At 36.8% G+C, this 23,563-nt stretch overlaps 1 protein-coding gene across 6 annotated transcripts in view; it reads left to right on the forward strand.

The window, feature by feature from the left end:
* The window catches only part of csmd3b (CUB and Sushi multiple domains 3b), a 642,306-nt gene that overhangs the window by 577,139 nt on the left and 41,604 nt on the right, over positions 1-23,563 (forward strand). For 4 of the 6 annotated variants that reach the window (XM_032580262.1, XM_032580264.1, XM_032580267.1 and 1 more), the window contains 15 exons: positions 583-786; positions 983-1,107; positions 1,555-1,651; positions 3,454-3,558; positions 4,758-4,876; positions 5,455-5,524; positions 9,204-9,320; positions 9,455-9,664; positions 10,641-10,829; positions 12,350-12,527; positions 16,599-16,744; positions 19,233-19,313; positions 20,482-20,595; positions 20,694-20,882; positions 22,361-22,519. In XM_032580262.1, coding sequence (XP_032436153.1) covers positions 583-786; positions 983-1,107; positions 1,555-1,651; positions 3,454-3,558; positions 4,758-4,876; positions 5,455-5,524; positions 9,204-9,320; positions 9,455-9,664; positions 10,641-10,829; positions 12,350-12,527; positions 16,599-16,744; positions 19,233-19,313; positions 20,482-20,595; positions 20,694-20,882; positions 22,361-22,519 — 2,103 coding nt within the window. The remainder of the gene's footprint in view (positions 1-582; positions 787-982; positions 1,108-1,554; positions 1,652-3,453; positions 3,559-4,757; positions 4,877-5,454; positions 5,525-9,203; positions 9,321-9,454; positions 9,665-10,640; positions 10,830-12,349; positions 12,528-16,598; positions 16,745-19,232; positions 19,314-20,481; positions 20,596-20,693; positions 20,883-22,360; positions 22,520-23,563) is intronic. The other 2 variants (XM_032580265.1, XM_032580266.1) reach the window with 1 other exon arrangement.

Below are 23,563 nucleotides of genomic sequence, written 5' to 3' on the forward strand. Positions count from 1 at the left end.
GAGCATAACAAAAAAGTATTTACCGCACCACCAGCATCCTTAAGTATTTATACAAGGCAGGATGGATTTATTCTGCCATTTTGTTTATACCAAATTCTATAATTTGGTATATTATACAATTTACCATACTGAAATAACTGAATAACGTTGAGTTATTTCAATAACGTTCAGTCATTTCAGCTGATTTATATTAAAATGTTCCGTTTTATACAGTGCATGATGCCACACACTCGAACAAGGTTCCCTTTGGAACCACTGGAAGAAAGTCGAGCCCACATCATTACAGTAACTCTACCATTCAATAGAGTGGGGATAAGGTTTTGTTTCACACCAGTCACCTGCAGTGCAATCCGGGTTTTATCTATTAAAAATACACAGCATAAAAGTTAATGGCTGAAGATAATTGTGGGATTATGCTACTGCTATAAAATATGAATTTATTAATTTTTCTATAGATCTTTACAATGAGTGCTTATGTGTGTAGCGATTGCTGTAGGCAGCAAACATTGACCCATCACATTATTACTCCTTTAAACCCAAGCTTTTTTTTTAACAGCCATGTCTTATTGCTCTTGTCTCCAGCTGTACCCAGGACAAGCTCCACTCAGTGCAGCTCAGTCCCGGAACCACGCTTCGGGAAACGTCTCGGTAATGACTTTGCAGTCGGCTCCTTGGTGCAATTTGAGTGCAACCCTGGATACGTACTTCACGGCTCCACTGCCATTCGCTGCGAGAGCGTACCGGACAACCTGGCTCAGTGGAATGACACCCTGCCAACATGCATAGGTACAGAGCCTCTGGATAGGGCACAATATATTTTACAGTAAAGGAGCAGTAACAAGCCAAACACATTTACTATTATTTTTCTCCTTCTCTACAAAACCCCCACACTCCTTGTTTGTAGTCACTTTCCTATAATGTTGTTTTAACCTCTTTACTTTTCTCCCCTGCCTTCTCTCTCTTGTTACATCATCTTCCACAGTTCCCTGTGGAGGCGTATTGACCTCTCGCCGTGGAACCATCCTGTCTCCAGGCTACCCAGAACCATATGACAACAATCAGAACTGCGTGTGGAAGGTGTCCGTTCCAGAAGGGGCCGGAATACAGGTTGTTTCTGTCACATGCCGCTTTCCCAGCTGACCTATCTATCATTGGCTTAAAAGCTGAGCAGGCAGGATCTCAGTGCAGATAGGACATTATAAGTGGGATGAATGGATGGATGGTTTCTGAGAAAAGGGCCATCAGAGATAACTAGATAGGATCTAATCATGAAAGATAAAGCCTGATTGCATGTAAGCTAAACGGCTCTCACAGGCGAACACAAAGGCAAAGATGCCTCTTCTGAAAGTGGAGTTAGAGGATGCTGGCATAAAGCTCACATTTAGCCTTTCACTTTGAATTACCCATAACTTTTCAAATATCTCTCCTTGGTACTAATTAGAATAGGAATAAAATCATTTAATGGCACTATGTTCATTTACAAGAGAATTAAAGCTCCTTTACTTAAGAAACTGAAAGCTCAGTTAACAATTTCTCTTTTTTCCTTCTGTCCAGATACAAGTTGTGAGTTTTGCAACTGAACATAACTGGGATTCGCTAGACTTCTACGATGGTGCCGACAACCATGCTCCAAGACTTGGCAGCTACTCTGGTAAATACTTTTACATAATGTTCTGTCACTAAGAAAATAATCATGTACACTTAAACCAAATCATAATTCAAAATCCAAAACCATATTTTCAAAAATTAGGATATTTTTTTTTCAATTTGCCATTTAGTGATTGAGATAAATGCATACACAATGCAAGGTTTACAGCGTTTAAGTTTTCTGAGTCATAATGTTATTTTTGGAGTAAATTATTAAAATGATAGCTTATTATTTTAAAATGACTGCAGTTTTTATTTCTGAATCAGAATTAAGTGAACATAGAAAATGGACAGTTGAAATGTCAGTCATATCTGAACTTAAAGGAAAAGGCCTTAAGATATAAGGGTTAATACCTGATGTTGTTTCTCATGAATGGATGGATAGACGGATGTATACAAGCTTTAGAGGACGGGGTAGTGATTAAAGTTTGAATACAAACAATTTTTCCGCACTCTGCTTTAATTTTGCACAGTTTGTCTATCCAGAATGGTAAAAAGCATAAATCACTGTGAAGGAACCCTGAAGTTATTCATGAAACACAAAGTTGATTTAAATTGCTAATATAAACAAATGATAAAATTTTATAAACCATTCACCTTCATTTTGGTTTTTCACTCCTACATAAAGAAGCTACATTGCTCCTCGGATTCCTTAATAAAAACTGTTCTTGAGAGACTACGGAAAGAGCGCCTTGTACTTTAATGTGCCATTAGTTTGGCTTGCATGACTATCCAAACCGCCTGCCTGCAGTCAAAGTGCCTCGGCTGTGCTGCTGCAGCAAATCATATTCACATTCTCTTGTGGGGATAGCGGTCCTGCTTTTAGGGAAGGGGGAGTCGTCTGAGTATCCTCTTGTTGTATTCAATTAATCTTTAGCAGGGCTTGACATCTCTGTGACAAAATGGAAGGAAGATTATGAGATGAGAAATGAACTGACACCACATTGATTCTATTTCCATATGAAAATATCATTAGTAAGTAAATTCATGTGTCGGCGTGATAAAACAATATTGATTTTAAATTCACTTCCTAATTAATACTGCCATACATCTCCAAATAACAGACACTGTTAAATCAATGAAGTTAATTATAAAGCTATAAAATATTAATAGCTGAATAATAACTAATAATGATTTTTTTTATGTCACAATAATAAATGAGGCTTCCTCTGGAACATAAAACCAAGCAACGGCAGGCCTGTACAATCATAAAAAGCCCTGCTTATTAATTCCACTCACAACAGTAACATTGTCAGCCAGTAACATCCAGTGACCTAATTCAGTGTTCATTCAGATGAAACTTTGAGTGCAGACACATTGTGATAACACACCTGGCACTAAACTGAAATCTTGTGTATGTCAAAGAACAACTCATTTTTAGCGATATTGGAGTCGATAGATACTTTATTGCAGCTGCAGTGGTTCATTTTCCTCCTAAAAAAGTACATTCCCTTTGCTAAGTAGTTAAAAAAGTAAGCATAGACTCTACATTTAAATGCATCATCTCATTCAAAGTCATTGTGTGAGACCGTCTTTGCTTTGGCAGTGCAGTAGATTTCTTCCCTTTACTTTGTACTTTCCCTTGCCAGTCTATCTAGGTCAAGACAACATTTGAGAAGAGGTTTCAAATAAAATAGATGCCTCAAATTAAAGTAATTCCCTTCTCCTTCCTTTGAGAACTTTTCTCTAAGAATAAATGTGGGTTTAGAAAGTCCTTTGTTGTTTCCTTGGCTTCAGATTTGATCATTTGCTTTCAAAATATTTGATCCTCATCCTCTTTTCCTGTCTTTCTCTCTCTTTTCTCAGGCACAACTATCCCCCCTCTCCTGAATAGCACATCTAACAACCTCTATCTCAGCTTTAGCTCTGATATAAGCGTCTCAGCTGCTGGATTTCACCTGGAATATACAGGTAAATGTGCATCCAGCATCATTTGAAATAAATCCTGCTTAAGCACTGTGGAGAGAGTAACTATTGAACATTCCAATGTGTTTTTCATAAATGAATACATTTCTGTGGAAGGCTATTAAAATTAAATTAACACCAGATGTTTGTAACAACCCAATTAATCCACACATACAATGCGAAGAAATTGACACAAATTAGTCCATAAATCAAGTGGTGTTAAATAAAGTAGAGTGACAAGAGAGAAGTAGTGAAACAGCATGAGCTTGGACTGTTTTCAAACCTGGAAAGTCCTGGAGTCTCTCTGATCAGCAGATCCTTTGATTTTAAATTAGGTCAAAGTAGGTTGTTTCTTTACAAGAATGGGATAACCTTCTTGTAGTTTAGGAAACCTTTTTTACTAGGCTTATGTGATTTGGGTCATTGTCTAAAAAAAAATCATCTTCACACATTAACTAAATGTTCCCAGGTACATTTATCCATTTATGCTTCCTTAAATTAAATTTAAAATAGTTTGCCAGTCACATAGTAAAAAAACAAAACAAAACAAAAACAATGCCATGCCGTTTGGTGCTTTGTGGTTCTACAGAGTGTCATTTCTCCTCCAAACATGGTGTTTGTTTGCAAAGACATGTAAAAAGTCAAATTTTGGTCTCATCTGACCAGTATCTCATTAGCTTCTTTAAATGTACTGCAGCAGGTTAGCATGATTACTTTTCAGTAGTGGAGTCCTGTGCAGTGAGCTTACATAAAGCTCAAAGAGACCGAGTACATTACTTAATATTTAAGTGAAAAAAAAACAACCTATAACTTGTAATATCACGCTGTTCTAATGGCCTCTGCACGGGACTCTTGGCTCTTGGACTGTTTTGGACAATAGCCATCAGACATTTAGAAATAAATCCGTAACTAATGCCATCAATTCATTGAAAAAAAGAGACATTTCTGTATTTTTGCTCCTAATTTTGTTCACGTATTTAGTTCTTATTCCTTCAACTATTCACTGTTCAAAACAAGATGGATGGTACAATTTGTGATGTATGGCACACATTCCTTTTCATGTGTGAATTGAACACACCAAATTACCAACATTTGGTGTGTTTCTTTATATCTGTATCTGCTTTAGAAACATCGTTGCCAACATCGTATTTTCCCTTTCTTATGTTTACTGAAACTTTTATAACCTTGTTTGTGTCTTTGTTTAGCCATTGGTTTGGAATCATGTCCAGAGCCCCAGACACCAAACTATGGAATCAGACAAGGAGACAGATTCATGGTTGGGGATGTTGTACAGTTTTCATGTGAACAAGGATACTCTCTTCAGGTAAAAAAAAAAAAATCAAGCAATGTGTTTATTTGTATAGATTTAACTTACAAAGACTTTCTACATATCAACAAAGTCAGCTTAGTCATAGCAAGCCAACACACGGCATGAGTATTTTTATTGCATATCAGTTCAAACCAAATACAAAACATGTAGGTGAAATGATTAAAGTCTGCTCAGCTTTTCTGATGTGCCGCCATTCATTTAGTTCATCCCCTGGCACCGCAAAGCTAAAACTATCTGAACTGAATCAAAAGGAAAGCCTTCTCTCGTGTGATTTCCCTTCGTTTGCTAAACACACAAGTCTGGTGTGGTTTACACAACTCCTGAATTATGAATGTCTCTGGTGTGGTCTACCCAATTTCTATGCAGTATGATGTAGAGTTCTAGTGGAGGTTTGTGTGTCTCACACTTTATAAGGTCTACACACCCCCAGTTCCAGTATTCTGCAGATGCCTTGTTATGTGAATGCACAATTGTTAAACAGAGAAGAATGCACTATTAAAGTACTTGAAGTTTGTGTCTTGATTTTGTAATTGTTTAATGTTAACAAAATATGGTTGCTTTTACATTTCCAGGGAAATGCACATATTACCTGTATGCCTGGACCTGTTAGAAGATGGAACTACCCTGTACCTCTGTGTATCGGTACGTGTCCTCCTACACTTTGTTGATGCACACCCTGAAACGCACAAGCATTCATATGATGATGCACCCTATAGATATGCAAACCAAACCGCAGAACTACAGGGATTATGCAAGCTGTCTCCACTGCTTTCTCTGATTCTCAAGAAATAAAAGAAAATTAGATGTTTGGGCATCCTTTTTGCACTTTTGAGTACTTTTGAATTGATGCTAAGCCATAAACATGCAGAATACACCAACACATCAAGTCAGTTTTGGAGAAACCAATCCTAAGTATATTCCTTTCCTTGATGTAGACTTGTTTAATTAGTGTTTAGCTAAAACACAGAATGCTACATTTATCCTGGTAATTGCATTTAAATTGTCATCAATAAAAAAATAGACACGTGTTTATAAAATAACAAACGTAAGATTTGGACAAAACAGAACTAGAATGCTTGCCCCTATTGCACCCTACGACACCACCTCCCCCGCACACCTCCACCACTTTTTGAAAGCATGGTGCACAACAATACAGAGAATAATTAATTTTAGATCACAAAATAAACATCAAGACATAATCAAAAACTCTGAACATCTGAAAATCACTTGAAGCATTCTGTGTTTAACCACAGCTCCCTTACCCAGACAGTGTGCTTGATCGGATAGTGCATCATGTGAACCAACATTTTGTGACAACAAAGAAAACATGTAGGGTTCATGGGTGCACATGCTTCACATGTCTCATCACATGAGAATTACTGTGAAATTCCCTTTTGTAATACAAGCCGAACACTGTATCAAGTGTCTGCAATTTCCCATTGGGATAAATAAAGTATTTTTGAAATTTGAATTTGAATATGTAAATGTACCAAGAGGGTTTTTTAAAAATCTTTCTAATAATTTTTGGAAGATGTTTTGATATTTGTATTGTCTTTTAACAGTTTCTTATGATTTATGAAAGATGTTTTTCTTCATTATGTTGTACCAGTCTTCCACAACATTACCTCTTGGCAAGAATAAAAGAAAATCTTAATGTGGGTGGGTGTGAAATATATAAAAAAAATATTTTTGACAATAAAATGGTCCACTGTGTATCTATAAATGAGAAAATATTTATTTTCTGGGAGAAGGTTAAAAACCTTTCTTTAAGGCATCTGTGCATATTATTCTTTTTCATTTTTTAAACAGTATTGTTTTCTCATTTTTTATTTTGCAACCAATATACTTTTCCTGCCTTTCTCTTGAATATCCACAATGAAAATGTCACATCTTCACATTTTCATCACATTATTTTGTCTGTTATTTTTCTGCTTAGTTTGTGGATTGTTCATGTCAGCCTCTTGGTGAGATCTTTTTTATTGCAGCAACATAAGTGACAGCACATCATCTGCTTTGCAAACGGCGTTCCAAAGGGCCACAAACAATACATTACCAGCCAATTGTGGGCATCTTTGGATTGGCGTAATGCCATCATGGCGAGTCCTTCACATAATATTGGAGGATGATGCCACACATCATGGTAATTTATAATTTTACAGTGCTGCTTCCAGAGCTCACCCTCTTCATGATGAACTGTCACAATCTCACCATGGAGGTTTTGTGTTTAAATCAGTTTGGGAACTTGGGGCCTGGATGTGTTTAGCAGTGTTGTATAAAGTACTGAAATCTCAGAGTCAAGTAAAAGTACAAGTACCTCTCCAAAATATGACTTTGGTAAAAGTCGAAGTCACTGACTGAAATGTTACTTGAGTAAAAGTCTTAAAGTATTTGAAACTTCTTGTACTTAAGTATGGAAATTACTGTAAAAATGGATGTACTCAAGTAATGTAATGAAAAGTACAAGTAAAAAGTAAAACAAAGCAAATGCAGTTTGAATGACATTTTTTATATTTTGGTAAACTTGTCAAATACACTTAAAATAATGTACCCAACCAAGTGCAGGCAAAATTAAACCTGCTAATAGATATACCTGCAGGCATCATTTAGTTAAGAAAATTAGGTGCTTTACCTATAGCACAAGGTTAACTTAACCTGCTTTACAACTGAACCAGCTTCTTAGTATACCCTCCAGGACAGAAAATACAAAGTTTTTGTAAGCCTTAAGTTTTCCCTTCAAGTAAGGTCAGTGCTGAAAATGAGAAAAATAAATAGTACAGAAAATGCAGCCAACATGAAGAAAAAGAGCTGTTACGATTACTCTACTTCACAAATCAGTGAATCAGTCAATCCTACAGTCAGTAGGTGGTGCACACAACTGGTCATTATGCAAAAGAAAAAAAGAATTGGGAGGGAAATGCAGCTTATTGGCATCTGTAAACCTGGTTTTGAACTTGCATGCCTTTCCTATATTCGTTAAATTTAGTCTAAATTGCTATCGCTATGGCTTCTGTCCCCCCTTGAACAGAGGAGTCTAGGTAGCCTGCTACAGTCAACATTAGGCCTAAGCTAAATACACCACTTGTGGAACTGAAACAATGCCAAACAAAGTTCATTTATGGTCAAGATTTCACAATAGTGCCTAGTGACCAAGCTATAGTTACTGAAACAGGAGGATTATAACCATTTCATAAGAAGTTACCTCGATGTGTTTCTTCAAGTTGGACGGGGAGTTTTTGTAAGATAGAATTTCCATGTGACTGCTACTGATTGCGAGACTTGCTTTGTGTTTAATGGGAGAAGCGAAACAGGTGTATCCTAATTAAAAGTAAAGAGATCAAGAAATGGCAAAAAATGTGGAATGAAGATAAGAAAGGAAGAAGATTATATGAAGTACAAAAGTCAGTTTGAATTCGAAGCATTAATGAACGAAACAGAAGAGAAGAAATAATAATTAGTAGATTAAGAGTAGGTCATACCTACTTAAATGACATGCTTTATAAAATAGGGAGGAAAAATAATGATAAATGTGAGAGATGTGGAGAGAAAGAAAATGTAGAACACATATTGATGAACTGTAAGTCAAATGAACTCGAAAGGGAAGAATTAAAGAGAATAGTTAGAAATATGGGGCATGAATGGAATCTTAAAGGTATATTAGGAAATGAAGGAAACATAACAGATATTCACAAATTAAGGAAAGCATTGTTTATTTATCTTAAGAATACAAAATTAAAAAGTAGAATTTAATAGATATGAAGTAATGCTTCTACACACTCATGTACAGTAGGTGGCGGTATGCACCTTAAAGTTGCTTGTGATCCGCCATAATAGAAAAGAAGAAAAAGAAGAAGTATCCTATTGGTGGTGATGAACAAGCCCAGGCAAGCAGGCTACGGACTTTGTTCGGTAGCCTACTTGCTACTTGCTAATCAGTAGGTGGGGTCAAAACACTTGCGTTTCTCTCTCTCGCTTTTTTGTAACGAGTAACTAAACCACACATTGAAAATGTATCGGAGTAAAAGTACGCAATTAAGTTCGGAAATATAGTGAAGTAAAAGTGAAAGTCATCAAAAATTTTCATACTCCAGGAAAGTATGAAGTACTCCAAAATATACTTAAGTAAAGTAATGAAGTATTTTTACTTCGTTACTATACAACACTGGTGTTTAGAATGATCAATCACAGGTAGCACTGTGGAAACCAAGATTGGAGATTTGTCTAGACAGGGTGAGAAAGAGAGGCCAACCGTGACGCTGAAGTGCGTCAAACTTGGCAGTCCTGCATACTTTAATTATGAGTTGTTTGTGTTTTTTTCACACAGCCCAGTGTGGTGGCTCTATGAAGGATGTCAGTGGGGTGATTCTGAGTCCAGGTTATCCTGGTAACTATCCCAGTGGATTGGACTGCACCTGGAGTGTTAACTTACCTGTTGGCTTTGGTAAGAATCATCATTCGATGTGATTAAGCATAAGAAAGCACCGACTTGTACTTGATTGTTCTTTTATGTAAGTGTAATTTATTGACTGATTTCTCACAAATGCCTGTGATTTTCTGTCTATCATCTCTACTCAGGTATTCATCTCCAGTTTTTAAACTTCTCCACCGAAGCAATCCATGATTACCTAGAGATCCGTAGTGGAACGCTGGAGACGGGTTCTGTGATTGACCGGTTCAGCGGTCCAGTTATTCCTAAGCCCTTGTTCAGCACCACCCACCAAACCACCTTTTTTTTCCACAGCGACTACTCACAAAACAAACCAGGGTTCCACATCACATATCAAGGTAAATGTTGATTCTGGAAGTTCCTTTCCAAAGCTCTGTTTACAGTGGTCGTTTTCAGAGCAGAGACAACAGAAGCAGCCATCTGACCAGCTGTGGCTTCATTCACCAGGCCTCTTCGAAAACAAAACTCTTAGAGTTAAAAGTAGTTATTTTGGGGGGAAAAATGCTGCAAGAAAATGGTTGCAAGGTGCAAACAGGTTCTTCATTTGGATCCATTTCAGAGAGTTTAAAATGTATGCCATCTGGTTTCAGAATGTTATATTTATTATGACAAATCCTTTAGGCAGCCTAATTTTGTTTGACCTAATTCTCTTTATATGAAAATTACAGATGCTATTGAATAATGCCTTTTATCTGCTGACAGCTCCACCACCAGAGCTTAAAACAGGCATAAGTAAAACCTAGTCCTCTTAAAACTTCATATACTTGTTAAAAAAATATGTACTGTATACACAGACAACTGTGGCAACCCAGATTTAAAAACTTGACAACAGAAATATTTAAAAGGTTGCTAAATTTAGATGTGGATGGATAAGAAGGATTATTTTGGAACATTTTAATAAATTTAAAACCTATTGTGTTGTGCTGCTGCAAAGTGCATGAAAGAGTGAAATTGTTCTTTCATTTAGTGTGTAGCAATTTACATTTCAGCTTCATTTAGAAAGATTTAAAGACAATCAAGACACATTTGTTTGTCTTTTTTATGGTTCAGTAATGAGCAACTTTGAAGAGAAAGGGTTTAGATTAATCATTTTTAATAGACAATACAACATTTTCACCTAATTGTTTTTTTGCGATCCAAGTGGTAAGCTTTGAATTGGTGTTACCTATCAAATTTTTGATAACCACATCTCATCTAACTGTTATTCACATGTCACAGCCTTTTCTGGGAAATAAAGACATGTTATTTTCCTGCTCTTTGTCCAAATAATAGTGTTTTATCAACCATCATGTATTTCCATTATTGTCTCTCCAGCCTACCAGCTTCAGAGCTGTCCTGACCCACGGCCGTTTCGAAACGGCATCGTAATTGGCACAGATTTCAGCGTAGGGATGACGGTGTCTTTTGAATGTCTGCCTGGGTATTCTCTGATCGGAGAAGCCTCTCTAACGTGTTTACACGGAATAAGCAGGAACTGGAACCACCCTTTACCACGGTGTGAAGGTAATTGACTGCACAGGTCATCTCTGTACCTGTTACCTTTTTTTCCAGGGTGAACTTTGGGCCAAGAGGTGTTATAAGATTTGCCAGAGGTGAAATTCTTTAGTGTGATGTTGTGAGGGGAATTCACTTACTTTTTCTTTTTTGGCATTGTTCCTCATTTAAACAGCAGTTTTTACATCTTCAGATGCACTTTGTCAGATTACAATCATAAACCTTATTCTATGTTGCTGGGATTTTATTTTATGAACCAGCACAAAGTAGCACATATTTGTGAAGTGAAAGGTAGATCATACACTCTTTCCAACCTTTTTAACAAACTATTGCATGCATTGTTTATGAGCCTGCACAACTCCAACTCCAAATGTATCACCTAAAATCACATGCCACACAAGGAGAACATTAAATGGAGTTCAGGATCATGACATTGCACATATTGATATTACAATTATGAATACGATTTAAAATATTGTGCTGCGTCAAGCTAAACTAAAATTGGGAAGACATGCCAGCAGGTCAAAGACCCTAAACATACATCCAGGGCTATAATAAAATGGTTTAGATCAAATATATTCATGTGTTAGAATGGCCTGCTCAATGTCCAGATTTAACTATAATTGAGATTCTGCTGACAGACATTAAAATTGTTGGTCATAGATCCTTTCCGTCTGAGTTTAAGCTATTTTGCTAAAAATAATTGTTAGAAATTATATGTGCAAACTTGCACCTATAATTGCAGAAAAATTGGGGGGTACATACTCTATGTACCCCCCACATAGGGGGGTACATAGAGTATGTACCCCCCTATGTGGGGGGTACATAGAGTATGTACCCCCCACATACTCTATGTACCCCCCACATAGAGTATGGGGTACTCATACTCTATGTATGAGTACCCCATACATAGAGTATGGGGTACTCTATGTGTTGTACCTCGTTCCTCTCCTTCAGGGAACAGTAGTTATATGCATAACATTACGTTTTTTGAGAAAGGAACAACTCAGAGGAAGTTTAATTCCAGTTCACACAACACTTTTTAGATTCTCATTGCAAAAGATGCTGAAAAGGATGTATCTTTTTTGACACCATCACATAAAATCCAGATGACGTACATGTATGTGGTGATATAGTTACAAAATGAAAATGTTCAGGAAATGTGAATAAGACAGATTTTTATTTTTATTAGCTTAAATAAAAGCTGAAAAGATGAAAACATTTTTTTTTAATTTCATACTTTGTTTTTATTCAATGATGTGACTTTAACATAATGCAGGTTTTTCACAATTTACAGGTTTAGTTTAAAAAAAATAACTTTTTAATAGTAATAATATATTATTTACAACACTTCAGCTGAACCTATGAGCTACACAGCTGACAAAATAAATCAACTGAATAAATAATTATCAAATCCTGTGGTAGATACAGTAATGCTAAACAAATGCTCTTTTTTTATAGAGAAGATTGATTCAGCTTCACTGTGCTGAAACATAAAATAAATAATCAACCATATCTCTTTCTCCCAGCCTTGTGCGGTGGTAACATTACCTCATTAAATGGAACCATTTACTCTCCTGGACACCCGGAAGAATATCCAAACTTCCAGGACTGTGTGTGGAGTGTCAGAGTTCCTCCTGGACATGGAATTTATATCAACTTCACCGTTCTGAGCACAGAACCCATCTATGACTACATCACTGTCTGGTAAGTGCTGTTTTTGTGTATTTTAATTAGACAGTTACTCTTCTTGCTGTGCTTTCATTATATGCAACATTTTTCCTTTGTTCTTACATAACAGTTTAGTTTGAAAGATACTTTTTGTTTATCTGACTGACCTATTGTTTAATTGTCTAAACTTTCTCTGCATGGATATTTTTTCTTTTTTAAATAGGTTGCCAAGTGACTATAAGGGTTACTATGACTGCAGACATCTTTCCTGAAAAATAAGGGTACCAAACATAATTCCTCCATGGCCTGAGTTACCTATCTCAGGGCCATAAATCTTGACTTCTTTATTTGACACTATCTCTTAGCTCTGTCAGTTCTATATGCGAAACAATGTCCCATCTTTCTCCTATTGCTTGCCAGCCTTTTACTTCTTTCTTAATTATTCTTCTTAAAAGGTGGTTTTATTGGAAACAGAAGACATTTTGTCAATGCAAGTGTTTAAATGGTTTTAGGCTAGAGTGGGGCATAGCTATCTGCTGATGAAAGGCTGAAACTGAAACATTGCAGTTTGGGGTGTTGCCTTGAAATGCATTCACAATTTTGGTCCCATTAAACTCCGGAGTTGTGAATCAATAGGAAGTTTTCTAAGTCCTGACATCAGTGTCTGGGCTTTTCCAAACGGTTTCAAGACATACTAAAAGTCAGCACTTGGGTCAAACTTTGGAGAAAGCAAAGGGGGACATTTGTTTTTTGTTGGTATTAAACACAACTAAGGTAATATCAGTAAAAACACTAAGTAAGTATATTAAAGACATAGAAACCAAACCTGAATTCAAACAATAACAAATACTATCGTACCAAATCACATAGAAATCTGATACAATCTCTATGTACCAAATGTATGGATACTACTTTAAAGGATGTTTAAAAAAACTAGAAAACAAATTCATGAGTAAATACAGTAGCATCATCTCACACAGAAAATTTGATGAAAAGTCAATGAGGTAAAAAGAAAATAATCACATGAAAAGCCTTTGATGGTATTATTGGCACCCTTAAGAGTTTTAATACAATATTTGAAACTGAAACATCTCTAAAGGTATGCTTCACTTTTATTTTGTTCAGTGGGCAAAGGAAATTCTTAGTAGTTTCTTCTGACCACTCTTCGAAATGGGGGGAAAAAAACATAGAATATCCCATTTATGTAGAGTCAAATTATCTGGAAGAAAATGTAATTTTTATAGTTTTGTTAGCATGGTGAAAATCTCCAAAGATTGCTTAAAAATTTGCCTACATTTTTTTGTGAAGGTTTGCTACTTCCATCCATTTTCTAGACACTCTTATCTTTGCAAGGCTATGTTTAGCGAGCGAGAGAGAGGTACACCCTTTACAAGTCGCTAGTCCATGAAAGGCAGTTTATTAATGTAAAGAGTAATGTAAAGAGATTGAAAGGAACAAGACTCCTTTTATTCTTGTTGTTCAGTTGTTTGGTTTATCCACAAGGGAGTCTCAAAACCAATTCTATAAGCCCAATGAAAAACGATATAAAATGATCTAATGCTTATTAGTCTGACATTCGGAATTTTTTTTTGCCAAAACTAAGAACAAAAACTAAAGAGTGCCAACAAATGACATATCACTTAATTTTTAAAATCCATTTAGTATCAAAAACAGTGAGTTTGAAGGCTTTTGTTTTTCAAATACAGACTTTCTCAGTTGCTTCGCTTACTTTGGTTTACTACAAAATCTGTACTGGCACAACATTCGTCCACTGTTTTTACTGCAAATACAGTACCACCTGAGTCACCTTAATTTTAGCAAATAGATATTAGTTTGTTTGCTTCATAGAATCATTAGGTTTAGCTCAGGACCATTTTCTTTCCCGGTTTTCCTCCACACCAAACACCAAAGGGCTGCTGAATCGTGAGTCGCCCACCTGCAGAGGATTGTGTGAATTCCATGAATTAGGTTCACAGCATGTTTCTAAAAAAGTAGCCAAATGAGTGAACTGGATGGAAGAAAGGACAGCAACTGCACTAACAGACAGAAAAAAGAAAAAAAACACTCACAATCTCAGTCACAGAGAACTAATGTTGGCTCTCTGCAGAGAGCACAGTGTCAACGATAAAGGTGTGATTTTCACAGCGGTCTCCTCAGTCCACCACCAGCTGACCTGACAGTCTCCGAGTCTGCTAATTGGTCTCATACTGGGAGACGTACTACAGGATTTCATTGCGAGATGTGTCAGATACATCAGATGTTAGCAAGAACCAGGCAACCTTTCACTGTATATGTTATGCGGGTGTACTAATAACTGTTAGGAACTGAAAACATTGTAGGGAAGCAATGTGCGAAAAAACTCTGATATTCCTCTTTCAGCCAGAGAGTCACTTAATACCTCAAACTCATTAGAGTTTCTAGTACTGGTAAAATGTAAGTACATCCTCCTTTTATTCCTGGACTTTAACAGTTCAACTCTGCACTGCAGGCTCCACCCGTCTTTTTTTTTTTTTTTGAAATGTAACACAAAAATGTTGCCAAAAGAGAAATGTGTGTCTAAAAAAATTGTATACCCTTCTTTCTTAAAAAAAAAAAATAGCAGCAATATCTTCAGCTTATTCAAGACTTTTGGGGGGGGTGTAACAGGACCAGCAGGGAAACCCAAACATCCTTTTCCCCCAGTGACTCTCTCCAGCTCATTCTGGAGGATCTCAAGGCATCCCCAAGTTAGAAGTAATAATTTGGCCTACTAGCAATTTCTGGATTTGCCCACGAGCCTCTTTGGGATAAACAAAACAGCAGCAATTCCAACTGCGAAGCAATCACTACTGGACCTGGGGCCCTTGCGCTTTCATTGACCACAAATTTCCCCATTTGCATTGTCTTTTTACGTTTTTCATTCAGATTTGCGGTTATCTGAATGAACTAATTCTTGGTCTGTGAAACAGGACAATGATCCCCAAAATGGCTGCAAATCTCCAACCAAAAGACAAAAATAAAAAGATGTTCCAATTGCCAAGTCAAAATTCGCACCTCAAACTACTGGAAATACTCCAGTTGATCTTCAAGACAAGTGCTTCAAAGCATGCCTGCAAACTTCAGTGCAGTGAGGAGATGTTGCCATCTCTCCACAATAATGTGAAACCATAGAAAGCAACAACTTTAAGCAGGATGAAATTCAACCTATTGAATTATGAGTCACACTCATAATGTTTTTTTACACATCTTTTCCATTTTGCCAGCAGTTTTGTTTACTAGATATTGACAGTGTGGAACATGTTGTTTTCGTGCACTAGATTTCAAACATTTCAGGACCGGGTAAAGATCAGATGCTTTTTAACTCCTGATACATAAAAGCCTACAATGAAAGGAGGTTTTATTTTTCTTCTGCCACATCTGCATCGTGAAAATGTTTCTTTTTAATCACAGATAGCAACATAAGGTGACACGTTCAATAGGTGTAATAAGCTCAGAGTATCATATGCAAAAGCTGACCCGCCAGCTGACAGAAAACATTGTACAAAGGCTAAGCCGTGTAAATCCAAGCCCACACCAGGACTCACATTTATTATTCTTTTGACCTGACAGCAGTTCACTCAATACTCCAGTTCAATACAGCAAGAAAAGCCATAGTTTTTTGAACTGTGTTATCACGACTTTTTCTTTTGCAAGTGAATTGGAAGTATATATATATATATATTTTTTTTTTTTTTTTACCAGTGAGCCTGGAGACATTGCAGTTTGGAATGTTTTGAGAAGGAAGATTGGATCATTTCCAACTGCAATGACTTTGTGGAAAATCACTTTCCCACAAAATGTCCATCTACATTTACAGTCAGTGGAGCGTCTCCAGTTATGTATTATAAATATCGCCAAGTCTGCTTTATGTTTGATTCTAGCCTCAAGATACCCATCTCTTGATCACAAATAGCCATCCAACAGTCATGAATATCTGCGGGAACTTGCAGGCAGACTTTTTTCCACCCCATTGTTCTATAACAATATATTAAAAACAGTCATTTTAAGGCTTTTTTGTGTTTCACTCTTTTTTTTTCTGTGTTTTTTTTTTTTGTACGTTTGAGGAAATCTTTCTTTGTTTCTCCACAGGGATGGTCCAGATCAATCATCCCCTCAGATAGGCCAGTTCAGTGGGAATACCGCTTTGGAGTCTGTCTACTCAACTTCCAACATCATCCTCATTAAATTCCACTCTGACTTCTCTGGTTCAGGCTTCTTTGTCTTAAGTTACCATGGTAAGACGTACGGCTTAATCAGAGCTAGTGATGATATTTAGTGTGCTGCTGTACAGTGCAAGTGGAACATGACATTTGAATTGGTGTGCTCGGTTTCAGGTGTTGCTCTCATTAACAGTTTTTTTATGCTGTTATCTTTTTTCTCCTGGAGTACAGTAATGAAACTATAATGTTGTTATTAGATGTAGCTGCAATTATGAGACTGATTGGTTTCTCATTGTGCTGAACTGTGTTTAACTTCATCCTCATTAAGGTCTGCCCAACCCTAGTGCCTTGAATAATTAGATATTGAATTCGATTCACCTCAGGAGCATTTCACAACTTGATCAAAGTCCATTTCACAGCCCTTCCAACCAATAATGTAATGAATAGGGGTTGCTTTGCTTTGTTTTTGTTTTAGCCGGAGTGCAAGGTATCACTTGGGTAGCTTCGGTTTGTAGTCTGTAATATTTTGGTTTCCAGCTCAAATGTTGTGCTTATTAAAGAAAAAGTTGTATTTGTCATTTTAAAAATAGTAACACTGACGCACATACTAAGAAAAAAAAATGTCCATGTAGAAGAACCAGTGTTTGTTAAAAATTAAAACAATATTTACATACAGACAACTTTGAGCATTACAGTTAAAAGACTGTAATAAAACTTAGATTCAGAAAAAAAATGTTGTAAAAGATTACTTTAAACCTATATCTGCCAGAGGTATAAGTAACTTTGGGCCTCATGACAGAGTTTTTGCAAAGAGAAATTAGATAAAACAAGGTCACAGAAAGCAAAAGTCTTTGGAAAACAGTAAAAAGTAATTTCACGGATAAAATAATCTTCTCCCTGTTATGAAAATGCGTTTCACGTCCGTTGCAAGGTCTGTTTTCCAAAACAGTATCTTTATATAATGTCATGCTCTTATTTGAACCAAGTGATGATGGGCTGTTTTAGGGTGGAGATGTTCAAATTTCAAGAACTTCATGTGCTCTGTTCAGGCATCCTGATGGGTCGTCATCAAGCTGCGGATGATTTTTTTTAATGAACCATCACATTTCATTGAAGCTGGATTTTCAGCAGAGCGTGTCGTGCTTATGATTTAACTTGATAGCATTGCTTATAATCAGCCTTGGTTTATATTTTCATCTCATTCTCTTCTCAAGCTTCCCATACGTTCACTCGGTCTCACACTAAACTTCCCAGCAAAAGAAAAGCATGCACCTGTATTCCCCTGTTTTGCTCTTTGTCTCTGAGAGAATCTCAGGTGTGTTTAAGCGGACTTCCTCCCACATGCCCTTATTGAATTCTTGAGGCAGGTTAGAACTGTCAGTTGTCACACTTCCAAAGGCTCTATTCCAATTTGATAGATAGTAGTTTGTTTTTCGTTATCTTGGACGGTGATGAGGGGAAAATTTCAAGAGAAGGATGGCAAGCATTCAGTGATTCTCCATTATTTCATGCTAGGCGAGATTATTGTCCAAAAAATAATTGAACAGTATGCCGTCTCTGGTTCTGAGTGGACTGCATAAATTGAGGAAGAAGCTTGTCACAATAAGAAAAAGTATTTCCCCTATTCTTCCCCTGCATCCTTCAGTGACCTGACCGAAATTCAGAATGTCACTCTTTGCATCTGAGGCGGCTGCAAAAGTGCAAATTCGGTTTGAAATGCCAAATAAACCCCCGAAAGACACATCGAATTACTGCTGGGGATGTTTATATTTGTTGTTGTCCTTCTGTTTATTTATCTTTGGGTCAGGATTGTGAATGCCAGCTCTCCCATACAGACGTTAGAGCCTGCAGAGTGGTAGATGATGTTGTCATGGATATGAGCAGATGTGACTTGAATGCAAAGGTTGCTAAAAAAATGGTCTTAAAGCTTAGTGAGATCAATGACTGCTTACAGTGATCCTTTCCCCGTGCACACATTCAGATGTAGTGACACACACACACACACACACAAACCACTAGGCTTTGATATGCATGAGAGCAGCAGAGACTATTGGCAGGTCTCATTTTCATAGTCAATTTCATCCTGACTTACAGCCCTCAGCCCTCTCTCATCCTCCTCTTCTCCAGGCTTGTCTGTCTGTCCGTCTGTATTTTCACCCTGTGCCTCTGTTAGTGAGTGATCTACACTCATGCAGTAATATTGATTACAGCCTTCAGCTCACTGGCTGTGAAGTTAGTTTCTTTTTATGAGTCAAGGCAGTGCAGTATCTGTGAGGTTGCTCTGTTTTTGATTCTGTGCTTTGCTGACCTAACCACCCGAACTCAAAAAGTGAAGTTAAACTGTTGCTGCCATGATTAAAATTAAAACAGGTTGTTTTGGGTTATCATCACAGCTTTCTATACGTTTCCTCTAGAGAGTGGCTCATTTTAATGTTATGATATATATATTTTTTAAATCCACCTTGGCTTAAAGATTACATCATGTCTAATATTTCCCATATTTCTTACAAAATCTTTCTCTCTTTGTTCTCTTTTCTCTCCTGTGCTTTGTCTGTGCTCCAAGCCTACCAATTAAGGGTATGCCAGCCTCCCCCAGAAGTACCAAATGCTGACATGCTGATGGAGGATGGCGAGTTGGAGATAGGTGAGCTGTCTGTCTACTTGTCAAGTCTCTGGATGGGTCAATTTGACACTGGATGCAAACTAGAAAGTTATAACTTTCCAGTTATCCTAGTTCTCTGTACGAATTGTGTAACGTGTGGGGAAAAAAGTAAAATTCTCCCTAGTTGGGTACAGGGCCTTGCAAAACTATAATTAATCCCTTAAACTTTTCTTCAGACATTGTCAAGTAACAACCACAAACTTCATTATTGTATTGGGTTTTCACACAAAAAAAGTTATGTACAGTTTTATTCCTTTTATAGTCACTTTAATCCCAAGCCAGACAGATCATGGATAAAGTCGTGGAGACGTTTAAAGCAGTATTGAGTTATTAACAATGTCCTACACTTTAAGCATGTCATGGAGCTCTGTTTGATTTGTTCTTCAACAGTAGAAAGGAAGTGGCACAGCAGCTAAAAACACTTGACGGTCCACCTAACCTGTCAAGATGGGCAGGAAAAGTATTAACCTATATGGCAGAGATGCATAAAAAATCCATTGTTGTCAGAAACTCATAAGAGTTAAATTTTGTAAATATGGAAGAAGGAACTCTGGTTAAAGGAAATCGTAATTAAAATTTTTTGCCAAATGCTCCCATTTTTCTCCTAATTGGCTGTTTAAATATTTTCATACTAATTAAGGCACTCATAGTATGAGCTGCGGTCGTTAGACTTTTTCTGCATTTATAATTTCTTTCAGATTTAACATTCCAGCCTCTGGGTGAATTTGCCGAAACATTCACCCCTGTGCATTTCACATGTCATCACCAGTGCTCTCTGATGGAAATTAGGGCTTCACCATGTGAATTAATGCACTTTTCAAATTTCATGAATTCTAAATTTGAAAAGTGTGTTCATACAGTATATGGTATAAATAAACCTGGGGGATTTAACTACTTTCATTCAGTTGTACAATTTCTGCTTAACTTTCAGAGTACATTCCAAAATATGGTGTTTGTTTTCCGCCAATATAGATATTTTTTAATAGTTTTACATTTCTACAGCTATAAAACATAATGTCTTTTTATGATTCTGGTCATAATTGGATTAGCATAATGAAGTTCTAAAATTTGCACAATTTTAAACATTTCTGATTGTACATTATTAAAAAAATGCAACTTTCCTCAAATTGATTTTTTTTTTTTTTTTCAGGTGACATCATCAGATATCGATGCCATCCTGGTTTCTCATTGGTTGGCAACGAAATTCTAACTTGTCGCTTGGGAGAGAGATTGCAGATGGATGCCCCTTCTCCTACATGCCAAGGTGAGAATTCAAGCATTTCTAGCGCCTGATTTTTACAGCTTTGTAGGTAAAAGTGTGTTCTCACCTAGCACTTCTTCACTAATTGTCCCCACTCTCAGTTCAATGCCCCGCTCATGACGTGCGATACGACTCATCGGGTGTCATCCTGAGCCCAGGGTGGCCGGAGAGCTACCCGAACCTCCAGATGTGTTCCTGGAGCATTAATGTGGAAAAAGGATACAATGTCACCATAACCTTTGAGAGTTTCCACACAGAGAGGGAGTTTGATGTGCTAGAGATTTTTGATGGTAAACCAACTCTCCACACACCTCTACCCACAACCACTCAAGTCTTTTAAGAAGAATAGCATTGACAAGCTATGTTAATGTCAATCTGTATAAATATATCAGTCTCATAATTTATCAAAAATTCATTCAAGGGATAGATTTTTCCCCCCTTAAAATATTGTATCACACTTTTAAAGGCAGGATAAATTTGAAGACAACAATTCATTAACCTTCAATCAAACTTGATTCAACTTTAATTAAAATGCAAGGATTATAAGTAAATCCATCCGGAACCGGTAATCAATGTAATCAAGAATTCATTTTATTTTTAATCACACTACAGTCTACTTACTAATGATTTAATTAACTAAAAAGATATGCAGAAACAAATATAAAGGACAAAGATGCCACAGCTAATTCTACTGTACATACTGCTTTTTTTCCACTTAGAAGTGAAGTTTATGGTTGAAATTGAATCTTTAGAATACTTATTAAAGAGATGGAATTATGTATTTTCCAGGCACATAGTTCCATTTTATAGCACTATCAACTAACTATGTCACCTTCAGTTGTTATGAAAATGCTGTGTATATCAAACATGATTTAAAAGAAATTTGACTTCGGAATTTGACGCCTTGAAATTAACCTCTGTCTCTTTAAGAAGCTCCTATTCTTTCAGAGACTTCACCTTCACCATGTCATCACAGCAGTTCACCACCATGATGCAATTTTTAGCCGTTCTTAGGAGCATTGGTTTATATTGTTTATATGATAAGCTTAGCATATGGCATTTCTACCAGGTATTTACTAATTGCTGCTGCTGGGCTGTTGGTGGAGCTGTGTGGGGGAGCTGTCAGGGAAGGGATGATCTGCGTGTTGGAAGCTCAGCTGGACTCTGCAGCTTTAGCCTACTTCATGTTGTAAATAGGCTCTTTTTTGACTTTACTTTTCAAATAATATCTGCAATTCATTCATAACTTGTCAAGGAGGGGTGTTTTTGTTCCTCGGTGCCGGGTTTGTCATCTAATGTATTTGTCTTGTAATCATTCTATTGGACAAAAAGATTCATAAAATGGTTTATATTTCAAAGATTAACACATGAATAAATATTTAGTAAAACTTTACTAACCACTAAGTCTTCAAATGCTTTGTAAACTTCCAAATAATTAAACGAAATTAATAAACGCTCAGACAAAAATGTCCGTTCAGCCGAACAAGAGAGTTCATTAACACGTACAGATCTTGGAGATTATGGGATACCAATTGCAATAATTGGAGGCTAATTTCCTGTTAGGTTATCATGGTTAGAACCAAAGTCCAACAAGGGCATTTTAAGGGGACTTGGAGGAAAGCAGTTAAATGAAGTGAAAGATCAACTTTAATTTGTTTGTGTACCCAGCATATTAATTAAGTGACATTAAACTGGAAAATATAAAGAAACAAAGTGTCCAAATGAGTTTCTCTGTGTTTACCAGTACTTTGTCTCTTATCTCACCTAGGCCCCACAACCAACAGTCCAACTCTGGCAACGCTGAGCGGAGACCTGCCAACACCCTTTAACATCACAACCTCCGGTCATCAGTTTCTAGTCCGCTGGTCCTCAGATCACGGCACCAACAAGAAAGGCTTCAAAATTCGCTATGTTGGTGAGTACCAAAGTATGTATCCCAACTTTACTTTACTACTATTTCATACTATAATGCATGGAGAACGAGTCAGACAGAAGGACTAAAATGCCATTTTCATCTTCTAATCAATGACAAAAATTTAAATATGAAGATATTTTAAGAAATTTGGTTCCCCGATGCACTTTATTTGTTTAACTCATCTACACGTTGTTAGACTTCTGTCTGCCTCATAAAACAGTTTACCGACTTGCCTGATGGGTTAGTCCTCAAGTTGTATCCGTCTGACAAAAGAACCTGATAAGTACAGATGGTATTTTACTAAAACTTTACATGTGAACAATCTAGCACCTGGTCGTGCTGAGTACAACTTCACGCCGCTGGGTAATGAGGCATGAGTGCTCTATTCAAGGGCATTTTTGACAGTTAAAGAGCAAAAGACAGTTTTACCTGTTCACAGTTTGCTTGTTCACTCCACAGCCTCCAGTCAGGGAGGCTGTTTCTTTAACCTTTAAAGCACCGCTGCTCTGTATGATGAATTACAAGCCTCTCAAGATTCTTGGTAACCTTCTTTGGCTGGACGTGATTAATGTGAGCATTGATGAGAGGTGTTAAGCATGTGTTGTACTTAAAAACACAGACCTACTACGGCAATTTTTTGACCTGCAAAATAAGGCCAATGACAGAACATTTCTTGCCATCATAGATTGTATTTAAAGGAGAAAATGTGGGACAAGTTCGCGTAGTATTTCCCAATAACTTAAAGTCCACAGATTGGATATTTTGTACAACATTTTCTATAATAAATTTTCGAAAGTGAAAAGCTGATTTTAGCCAATTATGAGTTCTTTTAAACATATAACAAGAAAGTACATTTTCAACATTTTACAACATAGAAAATCCTTCTTTTAACTGCTTTTGTGCTTTTTTTCACTTTTTATTGACACTGAGTTGTTTTCCCACAGTAAGAACTGTCACACTAAAGAGTGATTTTTGTTTTTAGGTAACCAGAAACATAAAGGGTAATTATAGTCACTATGGGTTCGAAGACTACTGCAGCAAAAGATATCTTCATTC

The sequence above is a fragment of the Xiphophorus hellerii genome, chromosome 13 (assembly GCF_003331165.1).
Source record: "Xiphophorus hellerii strain 12219 chromosome 13, Xiphophorus_hellerii-4.1, whole genome shotgun sequence".
Classification (NCBI taxonomy): domain Eukaryota; kingdom Metazoa; phylum Chordata; class Actinopteri; order Cyprinodontiformes; family Poeciliidae; genus Xiphophorus; species Xiphophorus hellerii.